This window comes from Tachyglossus aculeatus, chromosome 3 (assembly GCF_015852505.1).
Source record: "Tachyglossus aculeatus isolate mTacAcu1 chromosome 3, mTacAcu1.pri, whole genome shotgun sequence".
Lineage (NCBI taxonomy): Eukaryota > Metazoa > Chordata > Mammalia > Monotremata > Tachyglossidae > Tachyglossus > Tachyglossus aculeatus.
In genome coordinates, this window is record NC_052068.1 from 90,325,355 (window position 1) to 90,342,833 (window position 17,479).

The following is a 17,479-nucleotide window of genomic DNA, read 5'->3' on the forward strand; positions in this document are numbered from 1 at the left end:
CCGCCACAGCCGCCTCCCCGCTCCTCAGGTCCCCCCGGCGTCCACCAAGCAGCACGGCGTGAGTCTCAGCACGGCCACCACCCCGTTCCAGCAGGCCGGCGGCTACGGCCAGCACGGCTACGGAGCAGGTGAGGAGGCCGGGCCGGCCGCAGGGGGACGAGGGGGCGGGGGGCGGAGGGGGCGGGGGGCGGAGGGGGCGGGGAGCGGACACCTCTTCCTCGACCCCCGTCGGCGTCTCCCGCGGCAGGTTACGACGACTTGACGCAAGGGACGGCGGCGGGAGACTACGGGAAAGGAGGCTACAGCGGCTCATCTCAAGCACAAAACAAGTCTGCTGGGCCCGGACCCGGGAAAGGTAATCCCGTGGCGCCCGTCCCCCTCACGCCCCGGGCTCACCCTACGGCCGTGCCCATTCTGAACCCTCGTGCCCAGGGCGGGTCCCAATGGGCCCCGGGTGCGGTTCCCGCCCTGGGGGAACAGCTGCCTCTGACTTTGCAGGGGTGGCAGTAACCTCAAGCAACACAGGTGTGCCTGACCTCACGGGCTCGGCCTACAACAAGACTCAGGTGAGCGTGCGCGTGCGTCGCGGGGCGGGGTTGGCGGGGTCCCGGGGAGACGGGGCCGGGCTCTGAGCCTGCTTCCCGCCCGTGTCGTGCAGACGTTCGACAAGCAGGGGTTCCACGCGGGGACCCCGCCGCCGTTCAGCCTGCCTTCTGCCCTGGGGTCCACGGGGCCCCTGAACCCCGGCGCGGCCCCGGGCTACGCCCCGGCCCCGTTCCTGCACATCCTGCCGGCCCACCAGCAGCCCCACTCGCAGATGCTGCCCCACCACCTGCAGCAGGACGGACAGGTCAGAGGGCGCTTCGCGGATGGACGGCCGGCTTCCCCCACCCCGCCCCGCCCTGGGGGCCGCTGGGGGGGGGGAGCACACGGGGATTCCCATTGGGAATCGGAGAGGGAGGGAGCTGGAGCCGCAGCCCGGGCACGGAGACGGGGGCAGCCTGGAGTCGGCCCCGGCACCCTCGTCCCGAGAGACCTTGGCTACAGCCGGTTGGTGCCTCTCCTGTTAGAGAGGTCCCGCTGGGCACGGTGCCCCGTGCGTGACGAGCGCGAGCCACGTTCTCTGCCCACGGGGGGCTCGTGGGCAGCAGCCGTAGAAGGGGGATGCGAGCGGTGCAGGGACCGAACGTACGGCCGGCTAGGTGGTGGCGGAGCGAGCCGCGGTAGGGGTTCTCCGTCGGGGGCCTGACGGGCGCCTTCTCCCCGGGTCCGTCCGCAGGGGGGCTCGGGCCAGCGCAGCCAGCCCAGCTCCATGCAACCAAAGTCTCAGGCCAACAAGAGCGCGTACGGCAGCTCCCCGTACTGGACAAACTGAGGCGCCGAGAGGGGCGGCCCGGCCCCCGAAGCCCGGCCCCGCCGGGACCCCCAGCCTGCTCCCAGACGAATAGCGACAGAGGAAGAAGTAACTGTGAGCGCCAAACGGCTCCGTGGGTGCCGCCCCGCCGCCGCCGCGGGCCTTGGTCCCCGCCCGCCTCCACCAAACCTCCCCCCTTTGATTTGCTGTTGTATGTAATATATTTATGTATGTATTTGTAAATGTAATAGAAGCCTAAATGTGGTGTCCGCCACCCGCAGCCTTTTTTCTCTGGGTGGGGGTGGTGAATCCCCTCCTCTCCCCCACACCCTCCCCTACCCCCCCGCCGCCTTGGGCTCTGTGAGGCCCCCAAGGCAGGCGGGGCTGCGGGGGGACGGGACGGGCCCCCCACTGAGGGCAGGTGACCGCCGACCTGGCCGAACGAGAAGCCTCTGCCCCCCACCTGCCCCCGCCGTTACTTGGAAGAACTTAATTTTTCAGCCCGTTGGGGGACCGACCCGCTGGTGGGGGCCCTCCGGCCGCCCCGCTTTTCTTTTCGAGCCGGCGGCCGCCAGGGCAGCAGCTCCGCAACCTTTTTCATACCTAGAGGCTCCCCGACGTAGCGGTTTCTTAACTCGGCCGTCGTCAGCCGTGGCTCCGGCCCGTGGCGGGGGCGGCGGTGGCGGCGGCAGGCCCACCTCCCTCCTTCCCTCCCACCCCATCCCAGCCCCGGGCGGGCCTGCCGGACGCCCGCCACCAGTTTGGTGACTTGTTTCAGTTCTTTTTAGCCCCTATCCACCCAATAAAGTTCTGAGAGTAATCAACGGCATGTGTGGCTTGTCTGGGAACGGCACGTGTGCCCCCCCCATCGCTGCTCCCGTTCCCTTCCGCCACCAATCCCGCTTCGCCCCGTGCCCGGCAAGGACTGCAGCGCGGCAGTGAGGAACTCCGCCGGGACCCTCGGCACCCCCTGGACAAAGCGGTGGTGCGGAGGGCGGGGATGAGGGGACGGTTCCTCACCTTGGAGGCCTCCCGGGCCCATCAGATCTGCTGCTCGTCAACCGGCAGGAGTTAAAACCGATCACTCTCGCTCCCCCAAGGTAAGCCGGGGGACGGATGGGGAGACTGAAAGGCGGCTCCCCCAGCTGCCGGGACTTGGTTGAAGGGCCCAATCCTCATCACTTCCCGGCTGTTTTCTCCCCTCGCCCCCCAACCACAGGTTGGTGGCGGGCTGCTGGTGCCCACAGCCACCCTCTGGCTTCCTGGGCTGCGAATAAAACTTTACAGACGAGAAGCCCGAGATGAAAACGATTGGAAATAACCCCGTTCGGGCGCAGTCGGATCCGGACCGTGCCCTCGCAAAGTCCCGAGCAAAACCGTTCAGAGATGACACCTCCACCGCCCCATCTTCGCTCCCCGCATCTCTGGAGGAGTGGAAGTGGCTCAGCGGGGTGAGGAAGCAGAGGCTGTTGGGCCCACCCGCCGTTATTAATTACGGCGCTTTTTAAGCGCTTGCTATGTGCTAAGCACTGTTCTAAACCCTGGGGTAGATACAAATTAGGCTGGACACACAGGGCTCGTACTCGTAATCCCCATTTTGCGGGCGAGGTAAGAGGCCCAGAGAAGGGACGTGACTTGCCTAAGGTCACGAAGCGGGTACGTGGTGGAGCAGGGATTAAGACCCTTGACCTCTAATTCCCAGGCCCGTGCTCTACCCACTGAGCCACCCTGCTTCACCCGTCCCAATCACCTTCTCAGATGAAAAGTTCAACCCATCTGGGAGGGTAAATGTAATCACTTAACAGCAGACAGGTCCTCTGCCCGGACACTGAGCCCGCTGTTGGGTAGGGACCGTCTCTAGATGTTGCCAACTTGTACTTCCCAAGCGCTTAGTACAGTGCTCTGCACACAGTAAGCGCTCAATAGATACGAGTGAATGAATGAATGAATGAACGAAGATCCCAGCAGAGGAGGTTCTTCACACGGAGGAAAGACGGGGTTAGTTCGGTGGGGAAGTAACAATACAGCTATGTTTTATTTCACCTTTTATTAGTAGACATGTGCAGAAAAAGAAAACAGTTTACCGAAGAAGGTGGGGGAGACAACACAAAATGCATCAGTTAATTGATTTCAGGTAAATTAGACCCAAGAAAAGGAAACCATCCGGAATGGCAGCTAGAAAGTCTGGCGCCTTCTACCAGTTGCCCAAGAGGGTTGTTGCATCTGAATTTTGTAAACCTTGTGGCTCAACGGGATGGGGAAGGATGGTGGGAAAGTCAAGGAATGAATGCACAGTCCAAGTAAACACTGTTTCCCTCAATCTTTTAAGTAACTTTATAGATCAATTTCAAATCTCAAAAAAAAACCCAACTTGCGAGGAAACAAGCAAATGATACATAGGAGGAAGGGGTTGGGGGGAGGAAAAAGAAGGACAAGAAATCACTAATCTAGCCAATGGAAAAAACCAACTTGCGAGGAAACAAGCAAATGATACATAGGAGGAAGGGGGTTGGGGGGAGGAAAAAGAAGGAAAAGAAACCACTAATCTAGCTAATGGAAAAGGCTCTTGGAATCGTTCTTAAAAGATAGACAACAAAATCGTGATAATGCATTATTAAAACACCAAGCCTGAAAAACGCACATCATTGGAGCGCAGTGGACACTGCCATAGCACAAGGGGAAACAGATCCCGAAAGACGCAGTGAACTCGTTTCCGACTAAATCACCAGGACAACTGGGCCACAGCCAAGTTACTCTAAGCGTCTTTCCTCCGACCCGCCGCGGAAAAGCCCGTCCGTTTCCCCTAGGAAGCACAGGCCGCTTCCCAAAACGACGAGTACCCGACGAGTCCTGGGAACAAAGGATTTGGCTCGAGGATGGGATGAGTTCCACAGAGCCGTTTCGACAGCGTTGTGTCCATCTGTCCACCCCCATACACACCCCCACACAACTTTCCTGAGTGCACCTCTGCTGCCCTTGGCGACATCTTCCCGTAGACCCCTTCTACCGGGTGTCTCCTTCCTGAGTCCCGGGGATTTGGGGGCGGTCAGATGGGGCTCAGCAAAATCCGGGACGGGGCGGAAAGGAGCCCGGCGTCTCCTATCGGGAGGGGAAGGATCCCGGGCAGCGAGGGAGAGATGCCGGAATCTATCCGGGAGACGAGACTGTGAGCCCACTGTTGGGTAGGGACCGTCTCTGTATGTTGCCAACTTGTACTTCCCAAGCGCTTAGTACAGTGCTCTGCACACAGTAAGCGCTCAATAAATACTATTGAATGAATGAACAGGACCCCCCGATCCTGGGCTGACAAGCAGCTGCTCCCTGGGGAAGCCTGGGGAGAGTGAGGAGGCACCTCACCCATCTCAAGTCTGACCTCCACGTGTTGGAAAGTTCAAATCAACACACAAATTTGTAATCCTCCCTCCCCCCACCCCCTTCTGCGGGAAAGGGCCGGCTGGAGGGGAAACCGAGGGCCCCGCCAAGCGCTCCGCTCGGCCAATTTACCCGACCCCCTAGGCCTGCTTCCGCGCCGACTCCTCCCAACCGGATCGGCCCCCGGCGGGGTCGGGGAAGACGGGACCACAGAGGGCAAGGCTGAGGAACTAGTGAAAACCCTGAGATCATCAGAAGGCGTGGGGAAGCTCGGCTATTCGGAAGGGCCAAACGTCCCTCCCGCGCGGCACCGCCGGTCCATCGGTCCTTCCTGGCGAGCGTGCCCCCCGACCCACACCGTGGGAAGACCGCGGTGGGCGGGCCGGGGGGTCCCCTGCTGTTCCATTCCCTCCCCACCCCCCGGGGGCTGGGAGAGGGAGGTTTTCCGATTCGGGGGATGGTTTCCCCTCGGGAGGACACACTCCCGAACGCCCGAGCGGCGGGTGGACGGAACCTGCTACGACACGGACCTCAGCTGGGGCAGCCGCCGGGTCAACTGGGAATAGTTCAGAGAAATGGCAAGTTTAGGCTCCGCTCTCCCCTGGGAACCCCTCCCGCCTCCCCCTCTCTAGAGACAGATCGGGAGAGGGAGGGATTCTCCCTGCCGTTCCCACTGCCCTTGGGCAGGTCCGCTGGCTTGCCGCCGCTCATCTGACCTGGCCACCGTCTCCCCCTCCACCGCAAGCCGGGACCCTACCCGCGCTGCCCCGCCGCCGGAGGGAGGCAGGCAGGCCGCCTTTATCCGGATGAGGACTGCCAGAAGGCAGCCCTGGACTATCTGTTCCATCTTGGGCGTTACAGGGGGCAACAGCCGAATAAAAAGGCCCAGACCTCATTCCCGGCCTCTTCCTTGAAACCCCAACACCTCCCCTCTGGGCAGAGTGGGGTTTTTCCCTACAGGGAACGGTGGGCCTGGAGGCCCCGAGCCAGCAAGGAACAAGCAGAGACACCCGGGGCCTAACGCTCCTTCACCCTCCCCAAGCCCCGAAGCCCCCACCCTGCCCTCCACCTACCGAGAGAGAGAAAGAACAAAAACACCAACCAAGCCACAGGGCCACCCACCTGAACAAGAAAACAGCAACCAAGGGCTCGGTTCTCCGTAAAGTATGAATGTTTATTTCAGGCTTTGGATCCTAGTCAGATTTCAAAAGCAAAAATCGGATTTCCTTTCCTCTCGGCCTCAGGGTAGCTGAGGTCCGGACGATGAGATTGTTTTCAGGAGGCTGAAAAGGAGTACTGTACCTCTCAGTAACACATTTCATCAAGCTCAGCACACAGTAGCTCACACTCTCCGCCCCACACACCTTCGAAAAGGGGGAAAAAAACCACCACAAGGCTAAACGAATGTGCACACGCTAGTATCGTAAATAGAGCAGCTAAGCCTTGGCAAATTTGTTTTTCGTTTGGTTTCTTTTTTTTGTTTGGTTTTGTGAGGGTTTTTTTAATTTTTTTTTTCATTTTTCTTTTTTTCCCCTCTCGCTATCCAATAAATGCAGCACTTGTGAACTCTCGTAACCCCAACTGCCCAATGAGTTCCCCGCTTTAAATACATTAAATGTCTGAGTGACTGTATTGAATTCTTCAGGAATCTTAAACGCGGACCGAAAAACTGTTTCTCTGTGAACGCCTTGTAGAGACCCAACTGAGAAGGAAATTTGGGGTTTTGTTGGTTTTTTTTTTTTTTTGCCTTTTTTTTTTTTTTTTAAAAAAAAAGAAAGAATCATAATACAGTGATGGAAGAGGGGAAAGGATCGCAAGGATTCAGACATTCTGGAGGGCTGCATCCCCTCGGTTAAGAGGTCCGTAAAAAGGAGCAAACTCGGATCCGCACACCCGGGACCGGCAGTAAGACACCCACCCCTCCCTGCGTAACGGTTCCGTCGCTGGTCCGCCGCTGAGGTTCCCGCTGCTTCCTTTTGGCCCGAGGGGGTGGGGGGTGGGTGGCAGTACAGGGACCCGAGGCGGGGGCAGGTCACGACTCCTCGTTCCCGGAATCGTCGTCGTCGTAACAGTCGGCGTCTTCCTCCTCCTCCTCCTCGTCGTCGATGTCGTCGTCGTACAAGTCGTCGTAAAGCAAATCTGAGCTGTTGTCATTGGAAGGCACTTTAGTTTGGATGCAGTACTCGGCCAGTGTAGTGGGGACCTTCACGCCGTCCTTCTCTGCTTCGGCCTTGGTCGCCAAAACCTGTTTCCTGCGACGGGAGAGGCGGCGGATGACGGCAGCCCGGCCCCCCGTTCCCCGCGCTCTCCCGGCCCGCTTGGGGTACCGGGTCACCCCCGGAGGGATCCTGCCGCTTTCTTTCGGTTACAGGACGGACGCTGGAGAGCTTTTCTCTCGCCTCTCTGCTCGCCCCTCAAATCCGGTCCGCCACCGCGTCATTCGCAGTTCACAAGACGCCGATCCTCTCCGGTTAACTCAAAAGTTGGGAGTTGACAGAGAGAGGGCTAGCCTGTTATCTGGCACTCATCACAAAGGTTTTGTTGTCGTTGGGTTTTTATGGAATTTGTTGAGCGCTTATTAAGTGCCAGGTACTGTGCTAAGCCCTGGGGTAATAATAATAACAATAACGATGGCATTTATTAAGCGCTTACTATGTGCAAAGCACTGTTCTAAGCGCTGATACAAACTGCTCAGATACAAGCTGCTCAGGTCGGACACAGTCCGTTGTCCCATGTGATAATAACTGTGGTATCTAAAGTGCTTACCGTGGGGCAGACACTGAACTGAGCGCTGCGGGGGAAACACGCAATTTGGGTCAGATCCAGTCCCTGTCCCACCTGGGGCTCCGGGTCATAATCCCCATTTTACAGATGAGGTAACTGAGACACAAAGACAAGTTAGGTGACTTGCCCAAGGGCAACCGGCAGGCTGTTAATGAAACTGGGAATTCAATACATATCCTCTGACTCCCAGAGTCCATTAGGCCCCGCTGCTTCCCACAAGAAGCAGTTGGGCGTAGTAAACAGAGCCCGGGCCTGGGATTCAGAAGGTCATTGGTTCTAATCCCGGCTCCGCTACTTGTCTGCTGTGTGACCTTGGGTAAGTCACTTCACTTCTCTGGGCCTCAGTTCCCTCCTGTGTAAAATGGGGATTGATACACCGAGCCCCACACGGGACAGGGACTGTGTCCAACTCGATCTGCTTGTATCCACCCCAGCGCTCAGTAGAGTGCCTGGCACATCGTAAGCGCTGAACAAATACCATCATCATCATCATTATTATTACAACATCCCAGCAAAGCCCCCCTCCTCTGAGTCCACTTTGTTTTACGGCAATTAACGAAGGCGCCTCCTCGTCTCCTCCCATCGCTTCCAGTGAAAAGCACAGCAAGGGGATCGGCTGCAGGACCGAGACGAGCCCGGGTGCCCCTCGTCCCAGTCCAGTTCCCGTAAAGGTGGGCGATACACGTTCATCCCCCTTCTCTCTCCCCCTCCCTCCCTCCCCACGAAGCTCAGACGGAGATCCACCTGAGCCTCGGCAGAGAGCGCCCCGACTTTTCCCGGGGGATTGGAGTTTTTGATCACGCTGCCGGGCTCCTTACCTAATGATTTCGGCATACTCCTTGTCTTTCCCTTTACTGTCCCTCCATTTCCTGAACATGACTGAAGCATCCACATTGGCTGGAGAAAAGGTGTTGGGCTCATTAAGCAGGGAGATCACACTCAGCAGGATAGTCCTAGAAGAACAAGAGGCTGGTCAATTAATCAGAGCAGAGCACACTGTACTAAGCACTTGGGAGAGTCCGACACAACAACAGACCCATTCCCTGCCCATAGCGACCTTACAGTCTAGGGTCAGCTGTGAACACTCTTGAAGTTCATTCATTCATTCAATCGTATTTATTGAGCGCTTACTGTGTGCAGAGCACTGTACTAAGCGCTTGGGAAGTACAAGTTGGCAACAGCAATACCTGCAGTCCCGGAATCCTGGGGCAATTTACACAGGGATTCTGCCTTTTTGAACCCAAGGCAACAGATGAGTTTCTTTGGCCACTACTTCAAAAAAAAAAATACCCCCCCCCCCCCCCCAAAAAAAAAAAACCACACGTACACAAAATCATCATATTAGATAAGCTTGTTTTGGGGGTTTTTTTGTTGGGGGTGGGGAGAGGCTGCAATCACTTATTCTATTTTACATCCAGTTCTTGTCTGATATCTTTACAAGTACACGCCTAGAGCACGCACACTCTAGAGTCGGTGGGTTTTTCTGAATTTTGGGCCCATGAGGTGTCAGCCACCAAACCGAACCGGCTGGGGGAACTGCTGGGAAATGGGCTCAAGGCCCATGACCCCACAGCAAACCCCCCAAAAACCCACTTAGTGGGTCAGAGGACCCCAACGGGGCAACCCAAGAGGCCAGTGCCGCTTCGTCCCACAGCGGGGTCCCAGCGAGGGGAAGCAAGGACCGCTGAGAGTCACGGACACCCGACTGAGCGAGGGAAGAAGGAAGAGGCGGCTCGGGACGCCCAGAATGACGAACCGTCTTCAAAGTAAGGGCAGAGCAGGGTCCGGGGATAGTGCCAGGGGGGATTACCACCCACGGCTGGAGTGGAGGTGGAGGGAGGGGGGGTTACACAACAGCTTGGCCAAAATCCTTCCCTCAACGAACAGACCGGGGGCACCTGGGGAGAATCTGCCGTCGCCAGAACTAATGGTGGTGAGAGCCCCGGTAGGTTCGCCCAAGCTGCCACCGAGGCAGGAGGAGGGATTTCTGCCGTTTTAGGCCACCAGACCACGGAAACTCACAGAAAAAACTCCACCTGCTCTTCCCAGGACCCTCAGACCGAGCTGACAGTCATAGTGGATGGGGGACTAGGGTTCACCCTATCCCCCTTCTCTTCTGAAGAGTAATAGCAAAAGAGGAATTGAGAGGGAGAGCCGCTCCCGAGGGGAAGGTTCAGAAAAGGAGAGAATGAATGCACACAGAAAGAGGCAGGAAGACCCAGGCAAAGGCTCTGAAATCCCGCCTTGGACAAATGGTGGAGCGATCCAAGGAGGAGCCCAACTGAAGCAGCCTGCTCAGTTTGAGGAGTCCCGGACTTAACGGGGGAACCCCCCCCGCCTCTGGCGGACCCCCTGGATGGGTGAGCAGGACAGCAGAGATGGCCCCCATGAAGCTCCGCTCTCCTGTCCTTTCTCTCATCACTACGCAAAGGGGAGCTGTTTAATGGAATCAACTCCAACTCACTGGAAAACCTAAGGTGCTCTGATCTCTCTTACACACACACACAAACACACACACAAAAGCGCGTGCACACGTGCACGCACCCATCCCATCCTTCTTTGCTCTGAAGAGGATGCTGGTGGCGGTGAAATTTATCCACACACCCCTCAGTGGCTGAGACAGTCCCAGCCTCGCTATGTGCCCACAGAGATGGTCAGCTGCCTTTCGCCTACACGACAGCTGTTCCCAAACAATCTGAAGTCTTGATGCAAGCTCTAAACCGCGAGCTCGTTACGGGCAGGGGATTTAAGCGCTTAGAACAGTGCTTTGCACGCAGTAAGTGCTCAATAAATACGATTAAGTGAATGAATGAACGTGTCTGCTAATTCTGTTGTACTATACTCTTCAAAGCAGGCGCTTACCGCTGATCGACTGATTTCCTCTTAAGGCTGTGCCCACAGATCCACCCCTGAAAATTCATTAGGGCCCATTTTCCACCTAGTTGTGGTGAGGGGACAGAACTCGGGGATCCTGCCAAGCCAAGCTTCAGTTAACTCACGAGTATTTGAGGGCCTAGCAGGAGTGTACAGTTAGGAGCAAAAATCAAGGCCCTTGCCCTCAAGCAACTTACAATCTGATGAGGGAGACGCGCCACAGGTCACGTACATTCAGTGGAAAAGGGAGAACTTCCAAGACCCCAATGGTAGCAGCAGAAAATCAATCGTATTTATTGAGCACTTACTGTGTGCAGAGCACTGTACTAAGCGCTTGGGAAGTACAAGTTGGCAACAAAATATGGAGAAGAAATGCAGTAACCTGGCAGACGTGCATGATAGCTAAAGGAGCGTATGGTAGTTTGCTTCTGCTGTGCTTTTCCAAGCACTTAGCATTGCCTTCAGTAGGAGCTCCAAAAATACCGCTGCCTCTACTAGTCATTTCATTTTCTGGATGGGGGAAGAAATAACGGCTGGTTTCCTTTGAGGGCTGCTGCCCAAAGAGGTGCATTTATTTCTATTAATGCCTGTCTCCCCTTCTAGGCTGTAAGCTCACTGTGGGTGGGAAACGTGTGCTTGGTACAGTGCTTTGCACACTGTGAGCACTCAAAAAATACAACTGACTTAGATTAATGCTTTCAATATATTTTGATTAATGCCTGCCCTCCCCTCCAGGCCATAAGCTCCTTCTGAGCAAGGACCAACTCTGTTATGGCACACTCTCACGAGTGCTTAGTGCAGTGCTCTGCATATAGTAAGTGCTCCGTAAATACTATCGATGGACTCACTGAATTCATCGGCAACCCAGCTAACGGGGGTGGTCGTATTTGTCGCGAGAGGGGAATCCCTCCCAAGGGGACCGTGGTCCCGTCCGATTCCACAAGCTGGATAGACCTGATCCTTGTCAATAACTTGGGGGAAAGAGTCTGAACTGTGGTGGTCCAGGGGAGGTGAGAGAGAGAGGAAAAGACCAGGAGGCTCAGAATTTGGGCAGCTTGTGCTAAGTAATGCTCCCATGACACTTTTCACAACAGCAGAGGTGTTGCTTGGCCAACTTCCAGTTTAGGAAATTACAACATCTAAAATCCTTTTATAGCTTCGACTTGTGGGGGGTGGGGGGGTGAGAATCTTCAATTTTCTCCCCCAAATGTTCTAAGATGCTGCTGCGTACCATGGGGAGTGAAACGCTCCCTTAGTCGGCACACATCACGGGCTGCGACAGGTCACAGAGAATTAAGCGAGAAAGGGGAGTTGGTGCCAAAAGAAGAATATGCACAGAAATTTGTTTTTGTAAGAATTTCAACCCTTGCTCAAAGTTCTCAGGGAAGACCGATGCAGGACACGAGCCCTGGCGAGAAAATTCCTGTGACAGAAAATGCCAAATCCAAAAGTTCCCACTGTTCCTTTAAGAAACTGCACACTTCAGAGTGAAACGTTTCCAAAGAGTCCACTTGGCAGGCTAAAAAGCCTAGGCAAGCAAGTTATCTGTACCAGTTTCAAAATCCATTTTTGGACTTGTGACCAGATGGGACTTCACCCTCTAGAGGGAAAGCAGGGAATGGAGTGCCCCCCTCTCCCTCCCCAACTCGCTTTAGGCTTCCCCCTCCCTCCACCGCCCCCCCCCCCGCCATCACTATTTCTGCTAGCATCCCCCGTTACCTGACGTTCTGGGTAGGGTTCCACCTCTCGGAGGGCAGTTCTCCACTCTGTGGGTCGTCTACTGGCGGATGAAGAATTGAAATGCACACATCTCCATTCTAAGAGACACAAATGTCAGACTCGGTAATCACACACGGGCCCCAAAGCACAAGCTGCCCCAACCGAAAGGGACGGCGGGTCTGATGCCAAGCGGCTTCCAGCTGAGTTTAGGGACAAAGGCTGAACTGAGTTTGATCTCTTTTTAGAACATTCCCGTTTGAACGCATTTGGCTTCTCTTCCGCTGTCTTCTGGGGTGGTTTCCTCCCTCAGTCAGCAAACATCCCTCATGGAGTCTCAGTCTTCTCAAAAGCACTTTATCAGTCACCATCAATGGTATTTATTGAGCGCTTATTGTGAGCAGAGCACTGTACTAAACCTTTGGGAAAGTACAAGACAAGAGAGTTGGTAGACACACTTCAGATTCATCTTTGGAGAAAGGAGGCGATGGCAAGATGGCGAGAATCACCTGCCTTGTCTCACTGCCCTGACGCAGGAGTGCTCCCCCCGCCAAGCCACACCAGAAAGACTCTCTCCCCCACCCACTTGCGTCAAAAACATCTCTAGAGAAAGATCTTGAGACCCACCTGGGTATCACTTTGAAGTACTCTGCATTCTAATTTCGGAAAGTTTTCTAATACCAGCTCTAAATCTCCCTTGCTGCGTCATAAATCCAATCGGTCTTGTCCAATTACTCGGGTCCAGGGGGTCAGACCAATGCCTCATCGATCTAAGTCGACCATCTCCGACAACGGTGACAGGACGCCTAGAGGAACTGTGTGATTGGACGTTCCTTGACATGGAACTTCATAGTTAGGGAAGAAAGTTGGGCAGGTTGAAAGTTTTGTCCTCAACAACGTGTTTCTCATCCACGAGTCCTCCCGAGCCCTTCTTGGACCGAGTGATATTTCCTCCTGCACAATTTCTGTGGTAATGAATGCCACGTGCTCTCCAGCCAGGGGCTGAAGTAGTTCTTCTTTTGATTCTGAACCCATGTGTTTCAAGGGATTTGGCGAACAATGCCTCACCCATCCCCCTTCTTGATTAAGGACGTACACTTTAATCAAGCTACCTCTTCCCAGGCTAGACTAAATAGTCCCTAATCTCCAACAGAAATTGCTCCAGAGCTCTGGTTATCTTGACTGCCCTTCTCTGGGACTTTCTCCAGCTCAAATGATATTCCAACTTGAAACTGGGGAACAGGGCACGGGGGAGGAACATTCCAGGTGCTAGAAGTCCAATGAGCCCCCCAATGACTTGGGGAGATGGCCAGGGAAATGAAAGAGAAGCAAAAGCTTCTGGGGAGAGGTCAGATACTCAGTCTTCACCACTCTGTGCTCCAAGTAGCCAGAAGACACTTTTAACAAGATGCACAATAGCAGAAGTGAGCAGAAGGGTTCGTTGAGAGCCAGACACAGGCTCAGAAGTTACTTGAGAGAAGACGAGAATATTAAAAATAGTCTATAATTATGGTATTTGTTAAGAGCTTGCTCTGTGCCATGCACCGTACTACACTCTGGAGTGGATACAAGCAAATCGGGTTGGACACAGTCGCTGTTCCACGTGGGGCTCATCTGGTAAAATCCCCATTTTACCAGGAGAGGTTAACTGAGGTACAGAGAAGTGAAGTGACTTGCCCAAGGCCACACGCAGACAAGTGGCAGAGCAGGGATTATGGAGAATGAAGCAGTACTGCTCAAAGTGGGGTGGAGGAGGAGGGGGTCAGAGAAGACTTCCAAGGAATTTAAAAGGAGAGCAGCTGCCTCGTTACTCTTCCCGCCTAACCCTCTGGCTGCATCCCTCCTGATGACTGTCCCTTCTCCCCTTCACACATGCAGGCCCCTTTCTCCATCCCTGACCCTCTCCTCCCTGGAGGGAACACATCGAACGACTGCTCTGAACTTTTCCATTTTTTCCAAGGGAAGAATTAGAGTGGGACTTGGGAACCTTAGAGGGAATCACTAAGTGGAAAAAAAAAACTTCAGAATTTACTTGGGATGGGCAGAATCAGGAATCCTAATAAAACTGAAGTGATCTTTTTACCAAGGATGCCCCAGTGTAGCAATCCTACATGGACATTGGCATGGATAAAAATGTCAAGATCCTCATTTTATTAAAATCAATCAAGGGTACTGAGCATTTACCGCATGCTGAGCCCCGTACCAAGCGCGCAGGAGCGTTCAACAGAGTTGGTAGACACACTCCCTGCCCACAAGGAGCTTTCGGTCAGTCTCGATCTATTGAGTCCTTCCAAAACTCCTTCCCTACTTTAAAGGCAGACTGAACTAAATCAACGTAGCTGAGACTCTAAAGAGAATAGCTACCTACATAAAGCACAAACACCCAGCAGCTTCTTCAAGCCCCAAACTATTGTAGCTGTTTACAGGTCTCATACCATGGCTCTAAAAGGCCAATAAAACCAAGAAATCCATAAGCACAAGTACATTACGTTTGGCACGTCGTGCGATTTATGTTTTAAATCGAATCGGCCTGATGGAAAGAGTATAGCTCCGGAAATTGGGAGGCCAAACCCAGCTGGTAGGGGAAAGCCAGCCGGGGTTACGCCTTCAACTGGGAAGGTTTCTGACTGAAGAATCACCGGGGGCATTCCACGACGGGGCACGAATCCTGAAGGACAGCCGACCACAGTGGCTCCCCGCTGGGTTAAGGTACTGAGGCCCAGCCCCGGCCCCATGTGGTGGTCCCTCTGGCCGTCAGTGGGTCCCGCAGAAGTAAGGAGACTCTGGTGCCCCTAACTACGTGCCGCGGCCCTGCCCGCGTCCTTGCTCGCTGTCTGCGCGGGTCAAAAGCGTGGGAATGGGGGCGGCCCAAGCCTCAGCGCGCGGGTTCTCGGCCCCAAAGTCACACAGCTGAGGTTCACCCATCTGTCACTGCCATCTTAAGACCATCACCCCATCGCCCTTTAGTTTTTACGCCAGTGAATGTACAATGCTGATCTTCTAGGCAGGTAGGGCTGCCAGATCCAGATCAGCCTCACGGCTCGTTATGGGCCGGGAACGTGTCCGCTGGCTCTATTACATTGTACTCTCCTGAGCACTTGGTACAGTGCTCTGACCGTAGTGAGTGCTCAATAAATGCCACTGATAGACTGATACTGCATCACTTCTGAGACAGAAGGGACATCACAGGGGGCCCAGTCCTCTAAGCCTTAGAGCGGCAAGACAAAAACATGACATAGCCGTGGGCTGTGAAACCGAGGGGTGAGAGAAGAGGGAAAAGGAAAAAAAGGCTCAGTGAATAGGAATTCCCAAAAGGTGGGTGGCAACGGCAAGTAAGACAGCGGGACCGGGTGGCCTACTGCCGATAGGGCTGGAGCAGGAGCAGGGTTGAAGCCCGCCGTCGCCACAATGACAAAATAAATCCGCGTTTTTTACGTGCACGAGCTGCACTGCAAGCGAAGACGAGCCGCGTGTGGCTCTCCTGAGCGGCGGCTCGGCCACCCCGTCGGCATGGAGATAAAGGCAGATGGCATGAGATCCAAGGGTGCCAATGGAAGGACCGCGCTTTCTACGGCACCATTCAAACGCGTCGTGAAAAGATCGTCGAATGAAACAAAAACTACTCCGAGTTCATTTCAAAACCAAATCTAGGTCCCTTGCCAGTTTCAATGACTCTTCCTTCTTGATTCATCTCACATGGTTTCTGAGCCATTTTGGTTCACAGGAAGAATCTAAAAACTCAAGATGAAACTTGCAGCTTTGGCGGGGTTCTACAATGTAAATCTTACCCATCTTGGGCAAACCTTTCACCGAAACTCCCCGTTCTTACCATTTCGGCATTCCGCACCAGCCAGCTCGCCGAAAAGGTTAATACGATCTTTTTTGCGCTCCACAAAACCGCCCTACAGAGTGTTACACCGGAGGGGTGGGGAGAGGAACACCCTATCTCCAACAAAATACACCTAGGTTCAGGTGCTGTAAATACCGCACCCAGCCATTCCAATCCCACCTTTAGACTGGAAGGTCCTTGTGGGCGGGGATCGTACCTACCAACTCCACTGTGTCGTACTCTCCCACGTGCTTAGTTCAGTGCTTTGCACAACACCAAGTGCTGAGTAAGATAAACATCAACTGAATGACTGGTCAGAAATACTGAGGAACTGTGTTTGGCTTTGAAAAAAAACCCCCCCAAAACCACTATTCCCCCTGCAGTTAGGCATGGTACCAACATGGGGATGGGAGTCTGCTGACTTCGCCCGAAAACCAATCAAGCAGTTTCTCTCACCCTGATTCTGCAGCTCTCTGTACAGTAAGCCCCAAGCCACTGCCAGACTCTCCATTTGTAAAATTACAAAGCCCAACCGGTTCCTAATCTGCGGTGACATACGGGATCAGACCCATTTATCTGAAGCGCATTAGGGAAGAAGTGGAACGAGACTGGGAAAGGTCTGCATGGGCACATTCATATTAGCAACCTGCATCTTTCCTCCACATATTACTCTAGTCATTATTCTCAAAGGTCCTAAAGCTAGGCAATCACATTAACGAGGTGGACTTCATCTACCCGAGTCGACTTTTATTCTTCCTTTCTAGCCTCAAGGAGTGCCAGCTAGTTTAGGAAACTGAAGAACTGAGGTAATGGACCCGGGCAAATCCACCCAAATGCCGACACAGGATTGTGTACTTTCACCTCTCAACAGCAGTTTCCATACTTCCTACCAAGGACTTGCTCTTTTTCCCAACATACTGGCCCACAGGCAAGCCTCGGTGGCTGCTTAGGGTGTCACCGCTTTCACTGAGGGGCCTAGCAGTAGTGCACTTGGGAAAAAGAGAGACAGTGTGGCCTAATGGATAGACCACACACCCGGAAGTCAGAAGGACCCGGGTTCCAATTCCGGTTCTGCCACTTGTTTGTTCGTTCATACATACATATTCATTCACTCAGTCATATTTACTGAGTGCTTGCTGTATGCAGAGCACTGTACTAAGCGCTTGGGAAAGTACACTATAACACACAGATCCATTCCTGCCTACAATGAGCTCACGGTCTAGACGGGGGGACAGACATGAATATAAACAAATAAATTACAAATATGTACCCAAGTGTCGTGGGGCTGGGAGGGGGATGTGAATAACGGGAGCCGGTCAGAGAAGCAGCGTGGCTCAATGGGAAGAGCCCCGGCTTTGGAGTCAGAGGTCAGGGGTTCAAATCTCGGCTCCACCAACTGTCAGCTGTTTGGCTTTGGGCAAGTCACTTAATTTCTCTGTGCCTCAGTGACCTCATCTGTAAAATGGGGATTAAGACTGTGACCCCCCCCGTGGGATGACCTGATCACCTTGTAACCTCCCCAGCGCTTAGAACAGTGCTTTGAACACTGT

The 17,479-nt window shown here is 54.4% G+C and overlaps 2 protein-coding genes across 9 annotated transcripts in view; one reads left to right on the forward strand and one right to left on the reverse strand.

Annotated features, from left to right (window-relative positions):
- The window catches only part of UBAP2 (ubiquitin associated protein 2), a 120,225-nt gene extending 118,062 nt beyond the window's left edge, over positions 1-2,163 (forward strand). For 7 of the 8 annotated variants that reach the window (XM_038743518.1, XM_038743524.1, XM_038743517.1 and 4 more), the window contains 5 exons: positions 29-128; positions 248-355; positions 499-566; positions 659-850; positions 1,280-2,163. In XM_038743518.1, the coding sequence (XP_038599446.1) occupies positions 29-128; positions 248-355; positions 499-566; positions 659-850; positions 1,280-1,375 (564 nt within the window). In that variant the 3' untranslated portion in view covers positions 1,376-2,163. The remainder of the gene's footprint in view (positions 1-28; positions 129-247; positions 356-498; positions 567-658; positions 851-1,279) is intronic. The other variant, XM_038743520.1, reaches the window with a different exon arrangement.
- A 3,712-nt stretch (positions 2,164-5,875) lies between these two features.
- The window catches only part of UBE2R2 (ubiquitin conjugating enzyme E2 R2), an 87,208-nt gene continuing 75,604 nt past the window's right edge, over positions 5,876-17,479 (reverse strand). The window contains exons 3-5 of the mRNA XM_038743664.1: positions 12,104-12,201; positions 8,329-8,463; positions 5,876-6,978 (exon numbers count right to left, since the gene is read on the reverse strand). Of these exons, the coding sequence (XP_038599592.1) occupies positions 6,759-6,978; positions 8,329-8,463; positions 12,104-12,201 (453 nt within the window). The 3' untranslated portion in view covers positions 5,876-6,758. The remainder of the gene's footprint in view (positions 6,979-8,328; positions 8,464-12,103; positions 12,202-17,479) is intronic.